This window comes from Pleurodeles waltl, chromosome 6, assembly GCF_031143425.1.
Source record: "Pleurodeles waltl isolate 20211129_DDA chromosome 6, aPleWal1.hap1.20221129, whole genome shotgun sequence".
Classification (NCBI taxonomy): Eukaryota; Metazoa; Chordata; class Amphibia; order Caudata; family Salamandridae; genus Pleurodeles; species Pleurodeles waltl.
In genome coordinates this window covers 6,478,736-6,495,214 of record NC_090445.1, presented here as the reverse complement: position 1 = coordinate 6,495,214, position 16,479 = coordinate 6,478,736, and the positions used below count along the sequence as shown (strand labels likewise).

General features: G+C 49.8%; 1 protein-coding gene across 1 annotated transcript in view; it reads left to right on the top strand.

Annotated features, from left to right (window-relative positions):
• Positions 1 to 16,479, top strand: part of CERCAM (cerebral endothelial cell adhesion molecule) — a 188,268-nt gene that overhangs the window by 128,307 nt on the left and 43,482 nt on the right. Inside the window, exon 9 of the mRNA XM_069236967.1 lies at positions 7,708 to 7,840. Coding sequence (XP_069093068.1) covers positions 7,708 to 7,840 — 133 coding nt within the window. The remainder of the gene's footprint in view (positions 1 to 7,707; positions 7,841 to 16,479) is intronic.

Genomic DNA, 16,479 nt, shown 5'->3' with positions numbered 1-16,479 from the left:
GCTAGTCACATGCGCCACCCCTGCTTGTGCCCTGAACAGTGTGATGCGGCCACCCGCTCCTGGACGCCCCTCCGTTTGCTCAGCTAGTCACACGCGCCACCCCTGCTTGTGCCCTGAACAGTGTGATGCGGCCCACCCGCTCCTGGGCGCCCCTCCGTTCGCTCAGCTAGTCACACGCGCCACCCCTGCTTGTGCCCTAAACAGTGTGATGCGGCCCACCCGCTCCTGGGCGCCCCTCTGTTCGCTCGGCTAGTCACACGCACCACCCCTGCTTGTGCCCTGACCAGTGTGATGCGGCCCACTCGCTCCTGGGCACCCCTCCGTTCGCTCGGCTAGTCACACGCACCACCCCTGCTTGTGCACTGAACAGTGTGATGCGGCCCACCCGCTCCTGGGCACCCCTCCGGTCGCCCAGCTAGTCACACGCACCACCCCTGCTTGTGCACTGAACAGTGTGATGCGGCCCACCTGTCCTGGGCGCCTCTCCATTCGCCCGGCTAGGCACACGCACCACCCCTGCTTGTGCACTGAACATTGTGATGCGGCCCACCCGCTCCTGGGCGCCCCTCCGTTCGCTCGGCTAGTCACACGCACCACCCCTGCTTGTGCACTGAACAGTGTGATGCTGCCCACCCGCTCCTGGGCGCCCCTCCGTTCGTCCAGCTAGTCACAGACACCACCCCTGCTTGTGCACTGAACACTGTGATGCGGCCCACCCGTTCCTGGGCGCCCCTCCGTTCGCTTGGCTAGTCACAAGCACCACCCCTGCTTGTGCACTGAACAGTGTGATGCTGCCCACCCGCTCCTGGGTGCCCCTCCGTTCGCCCAGCTAGTCACACGCACCACCCCTGCTTGTGCACTGAACAGTGTGATGCGGCCCACCTTTCCTGGGCGTCCCTCCATTTGCTCGGTTAGTCACACGCACCACCCCTGCTTGTGCACTGAACAGTGTGATGCTGCCCACCCGCTTCTGGGCGCCCCTCCGTTCGCTTGGCTAGTCACACGCACCACCCCTGCTTGTGCACTGAACAGTGTGATGCTGCCCACCCACTCCTGGGTGCCCCTCCGTTCGTCCAGCTAGTCACACGCACCACCCCTGCTTGTGCACTGAACATTGTGATGCGGCCCACCTGCTCCTGGGCGCCCCTCCGTTAGCCCGGCTAGTCACACGCACCACCCCTGCTTGCGCACTGAACATTGTGATGTGGCCCACCCGCTCCTGGGTGCCCCTCCATTCGCTCGGCTAGTCACACGCACCACCCCTGCTTGTGCACTGAACAGTGTGATGCGGCCCACCCGCTCCTGGGCGCCTCTTCGTTCGTCCAGCTAGTCACACGCACCACCCCTGCTTGTGCACTGAACATTGTGATGCAGCCCACCCGCTCCTGGGCGCCCCTCCATTCGCTCGGCTAGTCACACGCACCACCCCTGCTTGTGCCCTGAACAGTGTGATGCGGCCCACACGCTCCTGGGCGCCCCTCCGTTCGCCCAGCTAGTCACACGCACCACCCCTGCTTGTGCCCTGAACAGTGTGACGCGGCCCACCTGCTCCTGGGCGCCCCTCCGTTCGCTCAGCTAGTCACATGCGCCACCCCTGCTTGTGCCCTGAACAGTGTGATGCGGCCACCCGCTCCTGGACGCCCCTCCGTTTGCTCAGCTAGTCACACGCGCCACCCCAGCTTGTGCCCTAAACAGTGTGATGCGGCCCACCCGCTCCTGGGCGCCCCTCTGTTCGCTCGGCTAGTCACACGCACCACCCCTGCTTGTGCCCTGAACAGTGTGATGCGGCCCACCCGCTCCTGGGCACCCCTCCGTTCGCTCGGCTAGTCACACGCACCACCCCTACTTGTGCACTGAACAGTGTGATGCGGCCCACCCGCTCCTGGGCGCCCCTCCATTTGCCCAGCTAGTCACACGCGCCACCCCTGCTTGTGCACTGAGCATTGTGATGCTGCCCACCCGCTCCTGGGCACCCCTCCGTTCGCTCGGCTAGTCACACGCACCACCCCTGCTTGTGCACTGAACATTGTGATGCGGCCCACCCGCTCCTGGGCACCCCTCCGTTTGCTCGGCTAGTCCACTGGGAGGCTGGGGGAGTCTCAGTAACGGGGGACCCCTTTGAAGATGGTGAAATCTTCTCACATCGTGACTCGATTTCATCCCATGATCTACCCGGGGCTTCATTTCTTTCACCTCCACCATACTGCGCACTATAGGTCAGCACTGTGCCCACAGGGGATGGCACCGGGCACCACCCACCAGAGCAGGCCCTTCGTGAGCTGGGCATGGGAAGGCGTGGGATTAAGTGGCTAGACAGAGGGCTTTGTCCTTGTTGGACTTGCACCTCTTCGGGACCGATGGGAGGCTGAGTGGCAGTCTCTTCTGCAATACCCCAGAAGGATACCCTGTATGACTCGCTCTCAGTTCCTCCAGTTCTCACTTCTCCGTAGAGCACACTTGACCCCATTAGCAGTGCACAAAAGCTTCCCGGCAGCTGTATCCATCTGTCCGAGATGCCACTCAGCAGGTGACGATCTCATCCATATGATATGGGCATGTCCTAGGCCAGCTGGTCACTGGACCAGAGTATTGGACACACTCGCACCCTTACTGAACACGCCCATTGCAATACTATAGAACACTGCTTATTGGGGCTGTACCCTTGACCTAAGTCTTCCGTGACAGAATCTCATTTTGTGCATTCGGCCCTCCTCTTGCTAAGCGTCAAATAACATGTCTCTGGAAGTCCCCCGTTCCTCCCACGCAGCAGAGTTGGCACGAGGAGCTTTGTCGTTGGGGGTTGGCCAGAGGCTTGGCTTTGAGGAGGGAAGAATATAGAGGGCTACCCAAACGGCCGATAATGTGGGACTTATTACTGGGCAGTTTAGGAGGTGTTCAGGTGTATAGCACCAGGTGTACAGGTGTATAGCACCAAGTCTACAGGTGTATAGCACCAAGTCTACAGGTGTATAGCACCAAGTCTACAGGTGTATAGCATCAGGTGTACAGGTGTATAGCACCAGGTGTGCAGCATCAGGTGTACAGGTGTATAGCACCAGGTGTGCAGCACCAGGTGTACAGGTGTATAGCACCAGGTGTATAGCATCAGGTGTACAGGTATATAGCACCAGGTGTACAGGTATATAGCACCAGGTGTACAGGTGTATAGCATCAGGTGTACAGGTGTACAGCTACAGGTGTATAGCATCAGGTGTACAGGTGTACAGCTACAGGTGTATAGCACCAGGTGTGCAGGTGTATAGCATCAGGTGTACAGGTATATAGCACCAGTTGTACAGGTGTATAGCATCAGGTGTACAGGTGTATAGCAACAGGTGTATAGCACCAGGTGTACAGGTGTATAGCACCAGGTGTATAGCATCAGGTGTACAGGTATATAGCACCAGGTGTACAGGTAATGGCACCAGGTGTAAAGCTGTATAGCAGCAGGTTTACAGGTGTATTGCACCACATGTACAAGTGTATAGCACCAGGTGTACAGCTGCAAGTACAAGTGTATAGCTACAGGTGTATAGCACCAGGTGTACAGGTACAGGTGTATAGCTGTACAGGTACAGATGTATTGCACCAGGTCTACAGGTAATAGCACCAGGTTTACAGCTGCAAGTACAAGTGTATAGCACCAGGTGTACAGCTGCAAGTACAGATAATAGCACCAGGTGTACAGGTACATATGTATAGCAGCAGATGTACAGGTGTATGTATAGCAGCAGGTGTACAGGTACACGTGTATAGCAGCAGGTGTACAGGTACACGTGTATAGCAGCAGGTGTACAGGTGTGTAGCACCTGGTGTACAGGTACACGTGTATAGCAGCAGGTGTATAGCACAAGGTGTACAGCTGCAAGTACAAGTGTATAGCACCAGGTGTACAGGTACGGTGGAATGCACCAGGTGTACAAGTACAGGTTTTAGCACCAGATGTACAGGTACAGGTTTATAGCACCACGTGTACCGGTACAGGTGTATAGCACCACAGCTACAGGTACAGGTGATAGCACCAGGTGTATCACACCAGGTGTACAGGTACGGTGGAATGCACCAGGTGTACAGGTACAGGTTTGTAGCACCACGTGTACCGGTACAGGTGTATAGCACCACATCTACAGGTACAGGTGTATAGCACCAGGTGTAGAGGAAGAGGTTATAGCCCCAGGTGTACAGCTGTATAGCACCAGGTTTACAGGTGTATTGCACCACGTGTACAGGTGTATAGCACTAGGTGTACAGCTGCAAGTATAGGTGTATAGCAAGAGGTGTACAGGTGTATAGCACCAGTTGTACAGGTTCAGGTGTATAGCTGTAGAGGTACAGATGTATTGCACCAGGTCTAGAGGAAGAGGTTATAGCACCAAGTGTACAGGTAATAGCACCAGGTTTACAGCTGCAAGTACAAGTGTATAGCACCAGGTGTACAGGTGTATAGCACCAGGTGTACAGGTGTATAGCACCAGGTGTACAGGTGTATAGCATCAGGTGTACAGCACCAGGTGTACAGGTGTACAGCTGCAAGTACAAGTGTATAGCACCAGGTGTACAGGTGTACAGCACCAGGTGTACAGGTGTATAGCACCAGGTGTACAGGTTCAGGTGTATAGCTGTACAGGTACAGATGTATTGCACCAGGTCTAGAGGAAGAGGTTATAGCATCAAGTGTACAGGTAATAGCACCAGGTTTACAGCTGCAAGTACAAGTGTATAGCACCAGGTGTATAGCATCAGGTGTACAGGTAGTAACACCAGGTGTACAGCTGTATAGCAGCAAGTTTACAAGTGTATAGCACCAGGTGTACAGGTGTATAGCACCAGGTGTACAGGTGTATAGCACCAGGTGTACAGGTGTATAGCATCAGGTGTACAGGTGTACAGCTGCAAGTACAAGTGTATAGCACCAGGTGTACAGGTGTACAGCTGCAAGTACAAGTGTATAGCACCAGGTGTACAGGTGTATAGGCACCAGGTGTACAGGCACAGGTGTATAGCTGTACAGGTACCGATGTATTGCACCAGGTCTAGAGGAAGAGGTTATAGCACCAAGTGTACAGGTAATAGCACCAGGTTTACAGCTGCAAGTACAAGTGTATAGCACCAGGTGTACAGGTGTATAGCACCAGGTGTACAGCACCAGGTGTACAGGTGTACAGCTGCAAGTACAAGTGTATAGCACCAGGTGTACAGGTGTACAGCACCAGGTGTACAGGTTCAGGTGTATAGCTGTACAGGTACAGATGTATTGCACCAGGTCTAGAGGAAGAGGTTATAGCACCAAGTGTACAGGTAATAGCACCAGGTTTACAGCTGCAAGTACAAGTGTATAGCACCAGGTGTACAGGTGTATAGCATCAGGTGTACAGGTAGTAGCACCAGGTGTACAGCTGTATAGCACCAGGTGTACAGGTGTATAGCACCAGGTGTACAGGTGTATAGCACCAGGTGTACAGGTGTATAGCATCAGGTGTACAGCACCAGGTGTACAGGTGTACAGCTGCAAGTACAAGTGTATAGCACCAGGTGTACAGGTGTACAGCACCAGGTGTACAGGTTCAGGCGTATAGCTGTACAGGTACAGATGTATTGCACCAGGTCTAGAGAAAGAGGTTATAGCACCAAGTGTACAGGTAATAGCACCAGGTTTACAGCTGCAAGTACAAGTGTATAGCACCAGGTGTACAGGTGTATAGCATCAGGTGTACAGGTAGTAGCACCAGGTGTACAGCTGTATAGCAGCAAGTTTACAAGTGTATAGCACCAGGTGTACAGCTGCAAGTACAAGTGTATAGCACCAGGTGAACAGGTGTATAGCACCAGGTGTACAGGCACAGGTGTATAGCTGTACAGGTACAGATGTATTGCACCAGGTCTAGAGGAAGAGGTTATAGCACCAAGTGTACAGGTAATAGCACCAGCTTCAAGTACAAGTGTATAGCACCAGGTGTACAGCTGCAAGTACAGGTAATAGCACCAGGTGTACAGGTACATGTGTATAGCAGCAGTTGTATAGCAGCAGGTGTACAGGTACACATGTATAGCCGCAGGTATACAGGTGTGTAGCACCAGGTGCACAGCTGCAAGTACAAGTATATAGCACCAGGTGTACAGGTACGGTGGAATGCACCAGGTGTACAGGTACAGGTTATAGCACCAGATGTACAGGTACAGGTTTATAGCACCACATGTACCGGTACAGGTGTGTAGCACCACATCTACAGGTACAGGGGTATAGCACCAGGTGTAGAGGAAGAGGTTATAGCCCCAGGTGTACATCTGTATAGCACCAGGTTTACAGGTGTATAGCACCAGGGGTACTGGTATATAGCACTAGGTGTACAGCTGCAAGTACAGGTGTATAGCACGAGGTGTACAAGTGTATAGCACCAGGTGTACAGGTGTACAGGTTCAGGTGTATAGCTGTACAGGTACAGATGTATTGCACCAGGTGTAGAGGAAGAGGTTATAGCACCAAGTGTACAGGTAATAGCACCAGGTTTACAGCCGGAAGTACAAGTGTATAGCACCAGGTGTACAGGTACAGGTGTATAGCTGTACAGCTACAGATGTACTGCACCAGGTGTAGAGGAAGAGGTTATAGCACCAGGTGTACAGGTATATTGCACCAGGTTTACAGCTGGAAGTACAAGAGTATAACACCAGGTATACAGCTGCAAGTACAAGTGTATAGCACCAGGTGTATAGGTTTATAGCAACAGGTGTTCTCTGTAGCTCCCTGCCTGTGCTCTCTGTTGCTCCCTGCCTGTGCTCGCTGCTGCTTCCTGACTGTGCTCTTTGCTCTCTGCTGCTCCCTGGCTGTGCTATGTGTTCTCTGATGCTCTCAGGCTCTGCTTTCTCCTGCTCCCTGGCTCTGCTTTCTCCTGCTCCCTGACTGTGCTCTCTGCTGCTCCTTGCCTGTGCTCTGTCCTGCTCCCTGGCTGTGCGGTTTGCTCTCTGCTATTCCTTGGCTGTGCTCTCTCCTGCTCCCTGGCTGTGCTCTCTCCTGCTCCCTGGCTGTGCTCTCTCCTGCTCCCTGCATCTGCTCTCCGTTGTTCCCTGGCTTTGATCTCTTCTGTTGCTCCCTGGCTTTGATCTCTTCTGTGGCTCCCTGGCTCTGCTCTCTCCTGCTCCCTGGCTCTGCTCTCTCCTGCTCCCTGGCTCTGCTCTCTCCTGATCCCTAGCTCTGCTCTCTGCTGCTCCCTGCCTGTGCTCTCTCCTGCTCCCTGGCAGTGCTCTCTCCTGCTCTCTGGCTGCACTCTCTGCTGCTCCCTGGCTCTGCTCTCTCCTGCTCCCTGGCTGTGCTCTGTTCTCCCTGCTGCTCCCTGGCTGTGCTCTCTGCTGCTCCCTGACTGTGCTATGGGCTCTCTGTTGTTCCCTGACTGTGCTATGGGCTCTCTGTTGTTCCCTGACTGTGCTCTGTGCTGCTCCTGAGCTGGGCTCTCTGGTGCTCCCTGGCTGTGCTCTTTGCTCTCTGCTGCTCCCGGGCCGTGCTCTCGCCTCCTTCCAGTTTGTGCTCTCTGCTGCTCCCTGACTGTGCTCTGTGCTGCTCCCGAGCTGTGCTCTCTGGTGCTCTCTGGCAGTGCTCTCAGCTTCTCCCTGGCTGTGCTCTCTTCTGCTCCCTGGCAGTGCTCTCAGCTTCTCCCTGTCTCCACTCACTGACACAGTCTTTACCTTCATCTGTTTTCTTTGTGCTTCCAGGGCTTTGAAGAGCAGTGATATAAAAGCGCTGGGTATTGACCTTCTACCAGGATACTATGACCCCTACTCTGGCAGGACCCTCACCAAGGGGGAGGTTGGATGCTTCCTCAGTCACTTCAACATCTGGCAGGAGGTAGGTACGGCCCCTGGGGGCCCTGCCCTCAGAGAGGGATGCTTGAGTCTGGATGGAGCAGCGAGAGGGGCCTTGAGGGTCTGTATGTGATGGGACAACAGTTCTCAAGGTAAAATCTTCTGGGGGAGGAAGTGTACTTCCTTTTTTTAATAGGCAGTGAGGAATCCACATTTAGGAGAGTTAAATTATTTGACTCCTTCAGAAGAGTGTAAAGACCACTGTGCTCCACTATCATAACCTGTTTAAATATTAACCTGTGTTTGTTTAGAAAACTCAAGGACTGAAAGACCCTTCAGTGTCCGCGACAGAGAAGGATGTATTTCACACCTCTAATCTAGTCTTCACTCTTAGGTTACTTGCACTGTTTTAGAAGCTGCCACAAGGGGGCAGTAAAGGGCTGATGTCTATCGCCTCATTAACCCTCTGTCTTTCACTTCATTGACGCACTTTCATTTCATTCAACCTTTGTCTTTCACTCAACTCACCCTTTGTCTTCCACTTAATTCACCCCTTCTCGTTCACTGTATACACACCGTCTTTCACTTAATTCACGCTCTCTTTCACTTCATTCACGCCCTGTCCTTCATTTCATTCACCTACTGTCTTTCACTTCATTCACGCCCTGTCTTTCACTTCATTCACACCCTGTCTTTCACTTCATTCACCCTTTGTCTTTTACTTCATTCAGGCCCTGTCTTTCACTTCACTCAGGCCCTGTCTTTCACTTCATTCACCCACTGTCTTTCACTTCATTCACCCACTGTCTTTCACTTCATTCACCCACTGTCTTTCACTTCATTCACCCCCTGTCTTTCACTTCATTCACCCCCTGTCTTTCACTTCATTCACCCCCTGTCTTTCACTTCATTCACGCCCTGTCTTTCACTTCATTCACGCCCTGTCTTTCACTTCATTCACCCTTTGTCTTTCACTTCATTCACGCCCTGTCTTTCACTTTATTCACCCTTTGTCTTTCACTTCATTCACTCCCTGTCTTTCACTTCATTATCCCTGTGTCTTTCACTTCATTCACCCTTTTTCTTTCACTTCCTTGGCGCCCTGTCTTTCACTTCATTCACACCCTGTCTTTCACTTCATTCACCCTTTGTCTTTTACTTCATTCACGCCCTGTCTTTCACTTCATTCATGCCCTGTCTTTCACTTCATTCATGCCCTGTCTTTCACTTCATTCAGGCCCCGTTTTTCACTTCAGTCAGGCCCCGTATTTCACTTAATTCAGGCCCCGTATTTCACTTCATTCAGGCCCTGTCTTTCACTTGATTCACCCACTGTCCTTCACTTCATTCAGGTCCTGTCTTTCACTTCATTCTCGCCCTGTCTTTCACTTCATTCTCGCCCTGTCTTTCATTTCATTCTCGCCCTGTCTTTCACTTCATTCTCGCCCTGTCTTTCACTTCATTCACCCCCTGTCTTTCACTTCATTCACCCCCTGTCTTTCACTTCATTCACCCCCTGTCTTTCACGTCATTCATCCTTTGTCTTTCACGTCATTCACCCTTTGTCTTTCACTTCATTCACGCCCTGTCTTTCACTTCATTCACGCCCTGTCTTTCACTTCATTCACGCCCTGTCTTTCACTTCATTCACGCCCTGTCTTTCACTTAATTCACGCCCTGTCTTTCACTTCCTTGGCACCCTGACTTTCACTTCATTCACACCCTGTCTTTCACTTAATTCACGCCCTGACTTTCACTTAATTCACGCCCTGACTTTCACTTCATTCACACCCTGTCTTTCACTTCATTCACCCTTTGTCTTTCACTTCATTCACCCTTTGTCTTTCACTTCATTCACCCTTTGTCTTTCACTTCATTCACCCTTTGTCTTTCATGTCATTCACCCTTTGTCTTTCACTTCATTCACGCCCTGTCTTTCACTTCATTCACGCCCTGTCTTTCACTTAATTCACCCTTTGTCTTTCACTTCATTCACACCCTTTCTTTCACTTCATTCATGCCCTGTCTTTCACATCATTCACCCACTGTCTTTAACTTATTTCACGCCCTGTCTTTCACTTAATTCACCCTCTGTCTTTGACTTCATTCACCCCCTGTCTTTCACTTCATTCACCCCCTGTCTTTCACTTCATTCACGCCCTGTCTTTCACTTCATTCACGCCCTGTCTTTCACTTCTTCACGCACTCTTTCTCACTTCATTCAGGCCCTGTCTTTTACTTCATTCAGGCCCTGTCTTTTACTTCATTCAGGCCCTGTCTTTCACTCCATTCACGTCCTGTCTTTCACTCCATTCACGTCCTGTCTTTCACTCCATTCACGTCCTGTCTTTCACTCCATTCACGCCCTGTCTTTCACTCCATTCACGCCCTGTCTTTCACTTCATTCACGCCCTGTCTTTCACTTCATTCACGCCCTGTCTTTCACTTCATTCACCCTTTGTCTTTCACTTCATTCAGGCCCTGTCTTTCACTTCATTCACGCCCTGTCTTTCACTTCATTCAGGCCCTGTCTTTCACTTCATTCAGGCCCTGTCTTTCTCTTCATTCACACCCTGTCTTTCACTTCATTCACCCTTTGTCTTTCACTTCATTCACGCCCTGTCTTTCACTTCATTCACGCCCTGTCTTTCACTTCATTCACGCCCTGTCTTTCACTTCTTCACGCACTCTTTCTCACTTCATTCAGGCCCTGTCTTTTACTTCATTCAGGCCCTGTCTTTTACTTCATTCAGGCCCTGTCTTTCACTTCATTCACTCTTTGTCTTTCACTTCATTCACTCTTTGTCTTTCACTTCATTCACTTTGTCTTTCACTTCATTCACTTTGTCTTTCACTTCATTCACTCTTTGTCTTTCACTTCATTCACTCTTTGTCTTTCACTTCATTCACCCCCTGTCTTTCACTTCATTCATGTCCTGTCTTGCACTTCATTCATGTCCTGTCTTGCACTTTATTCACCCTTTGTCTTTCACTTCATTCACCCACTGTCTTTCACTTCATTCACGCCCTGTCCTTCATTTCATTCCCCCACTGTCTTTCATTCCATTCACGTCCTGTCTTTCACTCCATTCACGTCCTGTCTTTCACTCCATTCACGTCCTGTCTTTCACTCCATTCACGTCCTGTCTTTCACTCCATTCACGTCCTGTCTTTCACTCCATTCACGCCCTGTCTTTCACTCCATTCACGCCCTGTCTTTCACTTCATTCACGCCCTGTCTTTCACTTCATTCACGCCCTGTCTTTCACTTCATTCACCCTTTGTCTTTCACTTCATTCAGGCCCTGTCTTTCACTTCATTCACGCCCTGTCTTTCACTTCATTCAGGCCCTGTCTTTCACTTCATTCAGGCCCTGTCTTTCTCTTCATTCACACCCTGTCTTTCACTTCATTCACCCTTTGTCTTTCACTTCATTCACGCCCTGTCTTTCACTTCATTCACGCCCTGTCTTTCACTTCATTCACGCCCTGTCTTTCACTTCTTCACGCACTCTTTCTCACTTCATTCAGGCCCTGTCTTTTACTTCATTCAGGCCCTGTCTTTTACTTCATTCAGGCCCTGTCTTTCACTTCATTCACTCTTTGTCTTTCACTTCATTCACTCTGTCTTTCACTTCATTCACTTTGTCTTTCACTTCATTCACTTTGTCTTTCACTTCATTCACTCTTTGTCTTTCACTTCATTCACTCTTTGTCTTTCACTTCATTCACCCCCTGTCTTTCACTTCATTCATGTCCTGTCTTGCACTTCATTCATGTCCTGTCTTGCACTTTATTCACCCTTTGTCTTTCACTTCATTCACCCACTGTCTTTCACTTCATTCACGCCCTGTCCTTCATTTCATTCCCCCACTGTCTTTCATTCCATTCACGTCCTGTCTTTCACTCCATTCACGTCCTGTCTTTCACTCCATTCACGCCCTGTCTTTCACTCCATTCACGCCCTGTCTTTCACTCCATTCACGCCCTGTCTTTCACTTCATTCACGCCCTGTCTTTCACTTCATTCACGCCCTGTCTTTCACTTCATTCGTGCCCTGTCTTTCACTTCATTCGTGCCCTGTCTTTCACTTCATTCAGGCCCTGTCTTTCACTTCATTCATGCCCTGTCTTTCACTTCATTCATGCCCTGTCTTTCACTTCATTCACCCTCTGTCTTTCACTTCATTCACGCCCTGTCTTTCACTTCATTCACCCTCAGGCCCTGTCTTTTACTTCATTCAGGCCCTGTATTTCACTCCATTCACGTCCTGTCTTTCACTCCATTCACGTCCTGTCTTTCACTCCATTCACGCCCTGTCTTTCACTCCATTCACGCCCTGTCTTTCACTCCATTCACGCGCCCTGTCTTTCACTCCATTCACGCCCTGTCTTTCACTCCATTCACGCCCTGTCTTTCACTTCATTCACGCCCTGTCTTTCACTTCATTCACGCCCTGTCTTTCACTTCATTCACGCCCTGTCTTTCACTTCATTCACCCTTTGTCTTTCACTTCATTCACCCTTTGTCTTTCACTTCATTCAGGCCCTGTCTTTCACTTCATTCAGGCCCTGTCTTTCACTTCATTCAGGCCCTGTCTTTCTCTTCATTCAGGCCCTGTCTTTCTCTTCATTCACACCCTGTCTTTCACTTCATTCACCCTTTGTCTTTCACTTCATTCACGCCCTGTCTTTCACTTCATTCACGCCCTGTCTTTCACTTCATTCACGCCCTGTCTTTCACTTCTTCACGCACTCTTTCTCACTTCATTCAGGCCCTGTCTTTTACTTCATTCAGGCCCTGTCTTTTACTTCATTCAGGCCCTGTCTTTCACTCCATTCACGTCCTGTCTTTCACTCCATTCACGTCCTGTCTTTCACTCCATTCACGTCCTGTCTTTCACTCCATTCACGTCCTGTCTTTCACTCCATTCACGCCCTGTCTTTCACTCCATTCACGCCCTGTCTTTCACTTCATTCACGCCCTGTCTTTCACTTCATTCACGCCCTGTCTTTCACTTCATTCACCCTTTGTCTTTCACTTCATTCAGGCCCTGTCTTTCACTTCATTCACGCCCTGTCTTTCACTTCATTCAGGCCCTGTCTTTCACTTCATTCAGGCCCTGTCTTTCTCTTCATTCACACCCTGTCTTTCACTTCATTCACCCTTTGTCTTTCACTTCATTCACGCCCTGTCTTTCACTTCATTCACGCCCTGTCTTTCACTTCTTCACGCACTCTTTCTCACTTCATTCAGGCCCTGTCTTTTACTTCATTCAGGCCCTGTCTTTTACTTCATTCAGGCCCTGTCTTTCACTTCATTCACTCTTTGTCTTTCACTTCATTCACTCTTTGTCTTTCACTTCATTCACTCTTTGTCTTTCACTTCATTCACTCTTTGTCTTTCACTTCATTCACCCCCTGTCTTTCACTTCATTCATGTCCTGTCTTGCATTTCATTCATGTCCTGTCTTGCACTTTATTCACCCTTTGTCTTTCACTTCATTCACGCCCTGTCTTCCACTTCGTTCACGCCCTGTCCTTCATTTCATTCACCCACTGTCTTTCACTTCATTCACGCCCTGTCCTTCATTTCATTCACCCACTGTCTTTCATTTCATTCACGCTCTCTCGTTCACTTCATTCACGCCCTTTCTTTCTATTCTTCACGCACTCTTTCACTTCATTCACGCCCTGTCTTTCACTTCATTCACGCCCTGTCTTTCACTTCATTCACCCTCTCTCTTTCACTTCATTCACCCTCTGTCTTTCACTTAATTCACCCTCTGTCTTTCACTTCATTCATCCTCTGTCTTTCACTTCATTCACCCTCTGTCTTTCACTTCATTCACCCTCTGTCTTTCACTTCATTCACCCCCTGTCTTTCACTTCATTCACCCCCTGTCTTTCACTTCATTCACCCCCTGTCTTTCACTTAATTCACCCCCTGTCTTTCACTTAATTCACCCCCTGTCTTTCACTTAATTCACCCCGTCTTTCATTTCATTCACGCCCTGTCCTTAATTTCTTTCACCCACTGTCTTTCACTTCATTCACGCCCTGTCCTTCATTTCATTCACCCACTGTCTTTCACTTCATTCACACTCTGTCTTTCACTTCATTCACGCCCTGTCCTTCATTTCATTCACCCTTTGTCTTTCACTACATTCATGCACTGTCTGTCACTTCATTCACCCCCTGTCTTTCACTTCATTCATGTCCTGTCTTGCATTTCATTCATGTCCTGTCTTGCACTTTATTCACCCTTTGTCTTTCACTTCATTCACGCCCTGTCTTCCACTTCGTTCACGCCCTGTCCTTCATTTCATTCACCCACTGTCTTTCACTTCATTCACGCCCTGTCCTTCATTTCATTCACCCACTGTCTTTCATTTCATTCACGCTCTCTCGTTCACTTCATTCACACCCTTTCTTTCTATTCTTCACGCACTCTTTCACTTCATTCACGCCCTGTCTTTCACTTCATTCACGCCCTGTCTTTCACTTCATTCACCCTCTCTCTTTCACTTCATTCACCCTCTGTCTTTCACTTCATTCACCCTCTGTCTTTCACTTCATTCATCCTCTGTCTTTCACTTCATTCACCCTCTGTCTTTCACTTCATTCACCCCCTGTCTTTCACTTCATTCACCCCCTGTCTTTCACTTCATTCACCCCCTGTCTTTCACTTCATTCACCCCCTGTCTTTCACTTCATTCACCCCCTGTCTTTCACTTAATTCACCCCCTGTCTTTCACTTAATTCACCCCGTCTTTCATTTCATTCACGCCCTGTCCTTAATTTCTTTCACCCACTGTCTTTCACTTCATTCACGCCCTGTCCTTCATTTCATTCACCCACTGTCTTTCACTTCATTCACACTCTGTCTTTCACTTCATTCACGCCCTGTCCTTCATTTCATTCACCCTTTGTCTTTCACTACATTCATGCACTGTCTGTCACTTCATTCACCTGCTTTGCACTGATGGCAGGAATGCAAGGGCACCAGGCTTTGACTAAGCCAATAGTTCTGATAAACACTTCTGCCTCAAGATTCCTGACCTCTTGAATCTTCTTCAGGCATCAGACTGGATCCAGAAATGTTGAAATAGGTCTCCCGTGCCACTAGATGGTGCCACGGCCTCGTCTGGACCCTGGGGTGTCTGCTGACCTGACATTCTTGAGCAGTGTACGTTGCCAGGGTGGCCTCTAACATCAATTCCTTCTGTTCCACAGCTGTTGACACAGATCTAGATTTGCTTGTCTCTGGAATTCCATTGAAAGATTTGCTTTTGCAGTAGTTTTTGGGAAATGTCTTCTACAGAAATTTTTGAATCTCCTGAATGTCACTTGTGTTACTATCAGATCATTTTCAGACTCCATGATGACGTCTGCCATCAAATTATGCATGCTTCACACCCCCCCATTTATGCTCATGGGAGTGGTTTTGTCCATTGGTGAACTATCAAGAAATGCAGGTGAACTTCTTTTATGCCTTGAGGTTGTGACGACCAACTGAGTCATCGCTTCTTCAGACCCCATTCTCAAGAAAGGTGCAGAGGGATGGCTCAGTTCTTGAGGAAGTCTTCCTACGCCATGCTTGAGGCATTTGCCATAGGACTCTTCTTCCTCGTGACTTCGCTTCTAGTCAGTGGGCCCATATCCTGTCTCTGACTCTCGGTCCTGTGCTCGAGGACATGATCCCAGGGCTGATGTCTGTCTTTGACTCTAGATCCTGTGCTTGAGGAGATGATCTTGGGGCTGATGTCTGTCTCTGGCGCCAGGTCCTGTGCTTGAGGACATGAGCCAGGAGCTGATGTCTGTCTGTGACTCTAGGTCCTGTGCTTGAGGACATGATCCCAGTGCTGATGTCTGTCTTTGACTCCAGGTCCTGTGTTTGAGGACATGATCCCAGGGCTGATGTCTGTCTTTGACTCTAGATCCTGTGCTTGAGGAGATGATCTTGGGGCTGATGTCTGTCTCTGGCGCCAGGTCCTGTGCTTGAGGACATGAGCCAGGAGCTGATGTCTGTCTTTGACTCTAGGTGTTGTGCTTGAGGACATGATCCCAGTGCTGATGTCTGTCTTTGACTCCAGGTCCTGTGTTTGAGGACATGATCCCAGGAGCTGATGTCTGTCTTTGACTCTCGGTCCTTTGCTTGAGGACATGAGCCAGGAGCTGATGTCTGTCTTTGACTGTACGTCCTGTGCTTGAGGACAGGATCCCGGGGCTGATGTCTGTCTTTGCCTCCATGTCCTGTGCTTGAGGACATGATCCCAGAGCTGATGTCTGTCTTTGACTCTAGGTCCTGTGCTTGAGGACACGAACCAGGAGCTGATGTCTGTCTTCGACTCCAGGTCCTGTGCTTGATAACATGAGCCAGGAGCTGATGTCTGTCTTTGACTCTAGGTCATTTGCTTGAGAACATGATCCCAGGGCTGATGTCTGTCTTTGACTCTAGGTCCTGTGCTTGAGGACATGATCCCAGTTCTGATGTCTGTCTTTGACTCTAGGTCCTGTGCTTGAGGACATGAGCCAGGAGCTGATGTCTGTCTTTGACTCTAGGTCCTGTGCTTGAGGACATGATCCCAGCGCTGATGTCTGTCTTTGAATCTAGGTCCTGTGTTTGAGAACATGATCCCAGGGCTGATGTCTGTCTTTGAGACTAGGTCCTGTGCTTGAGG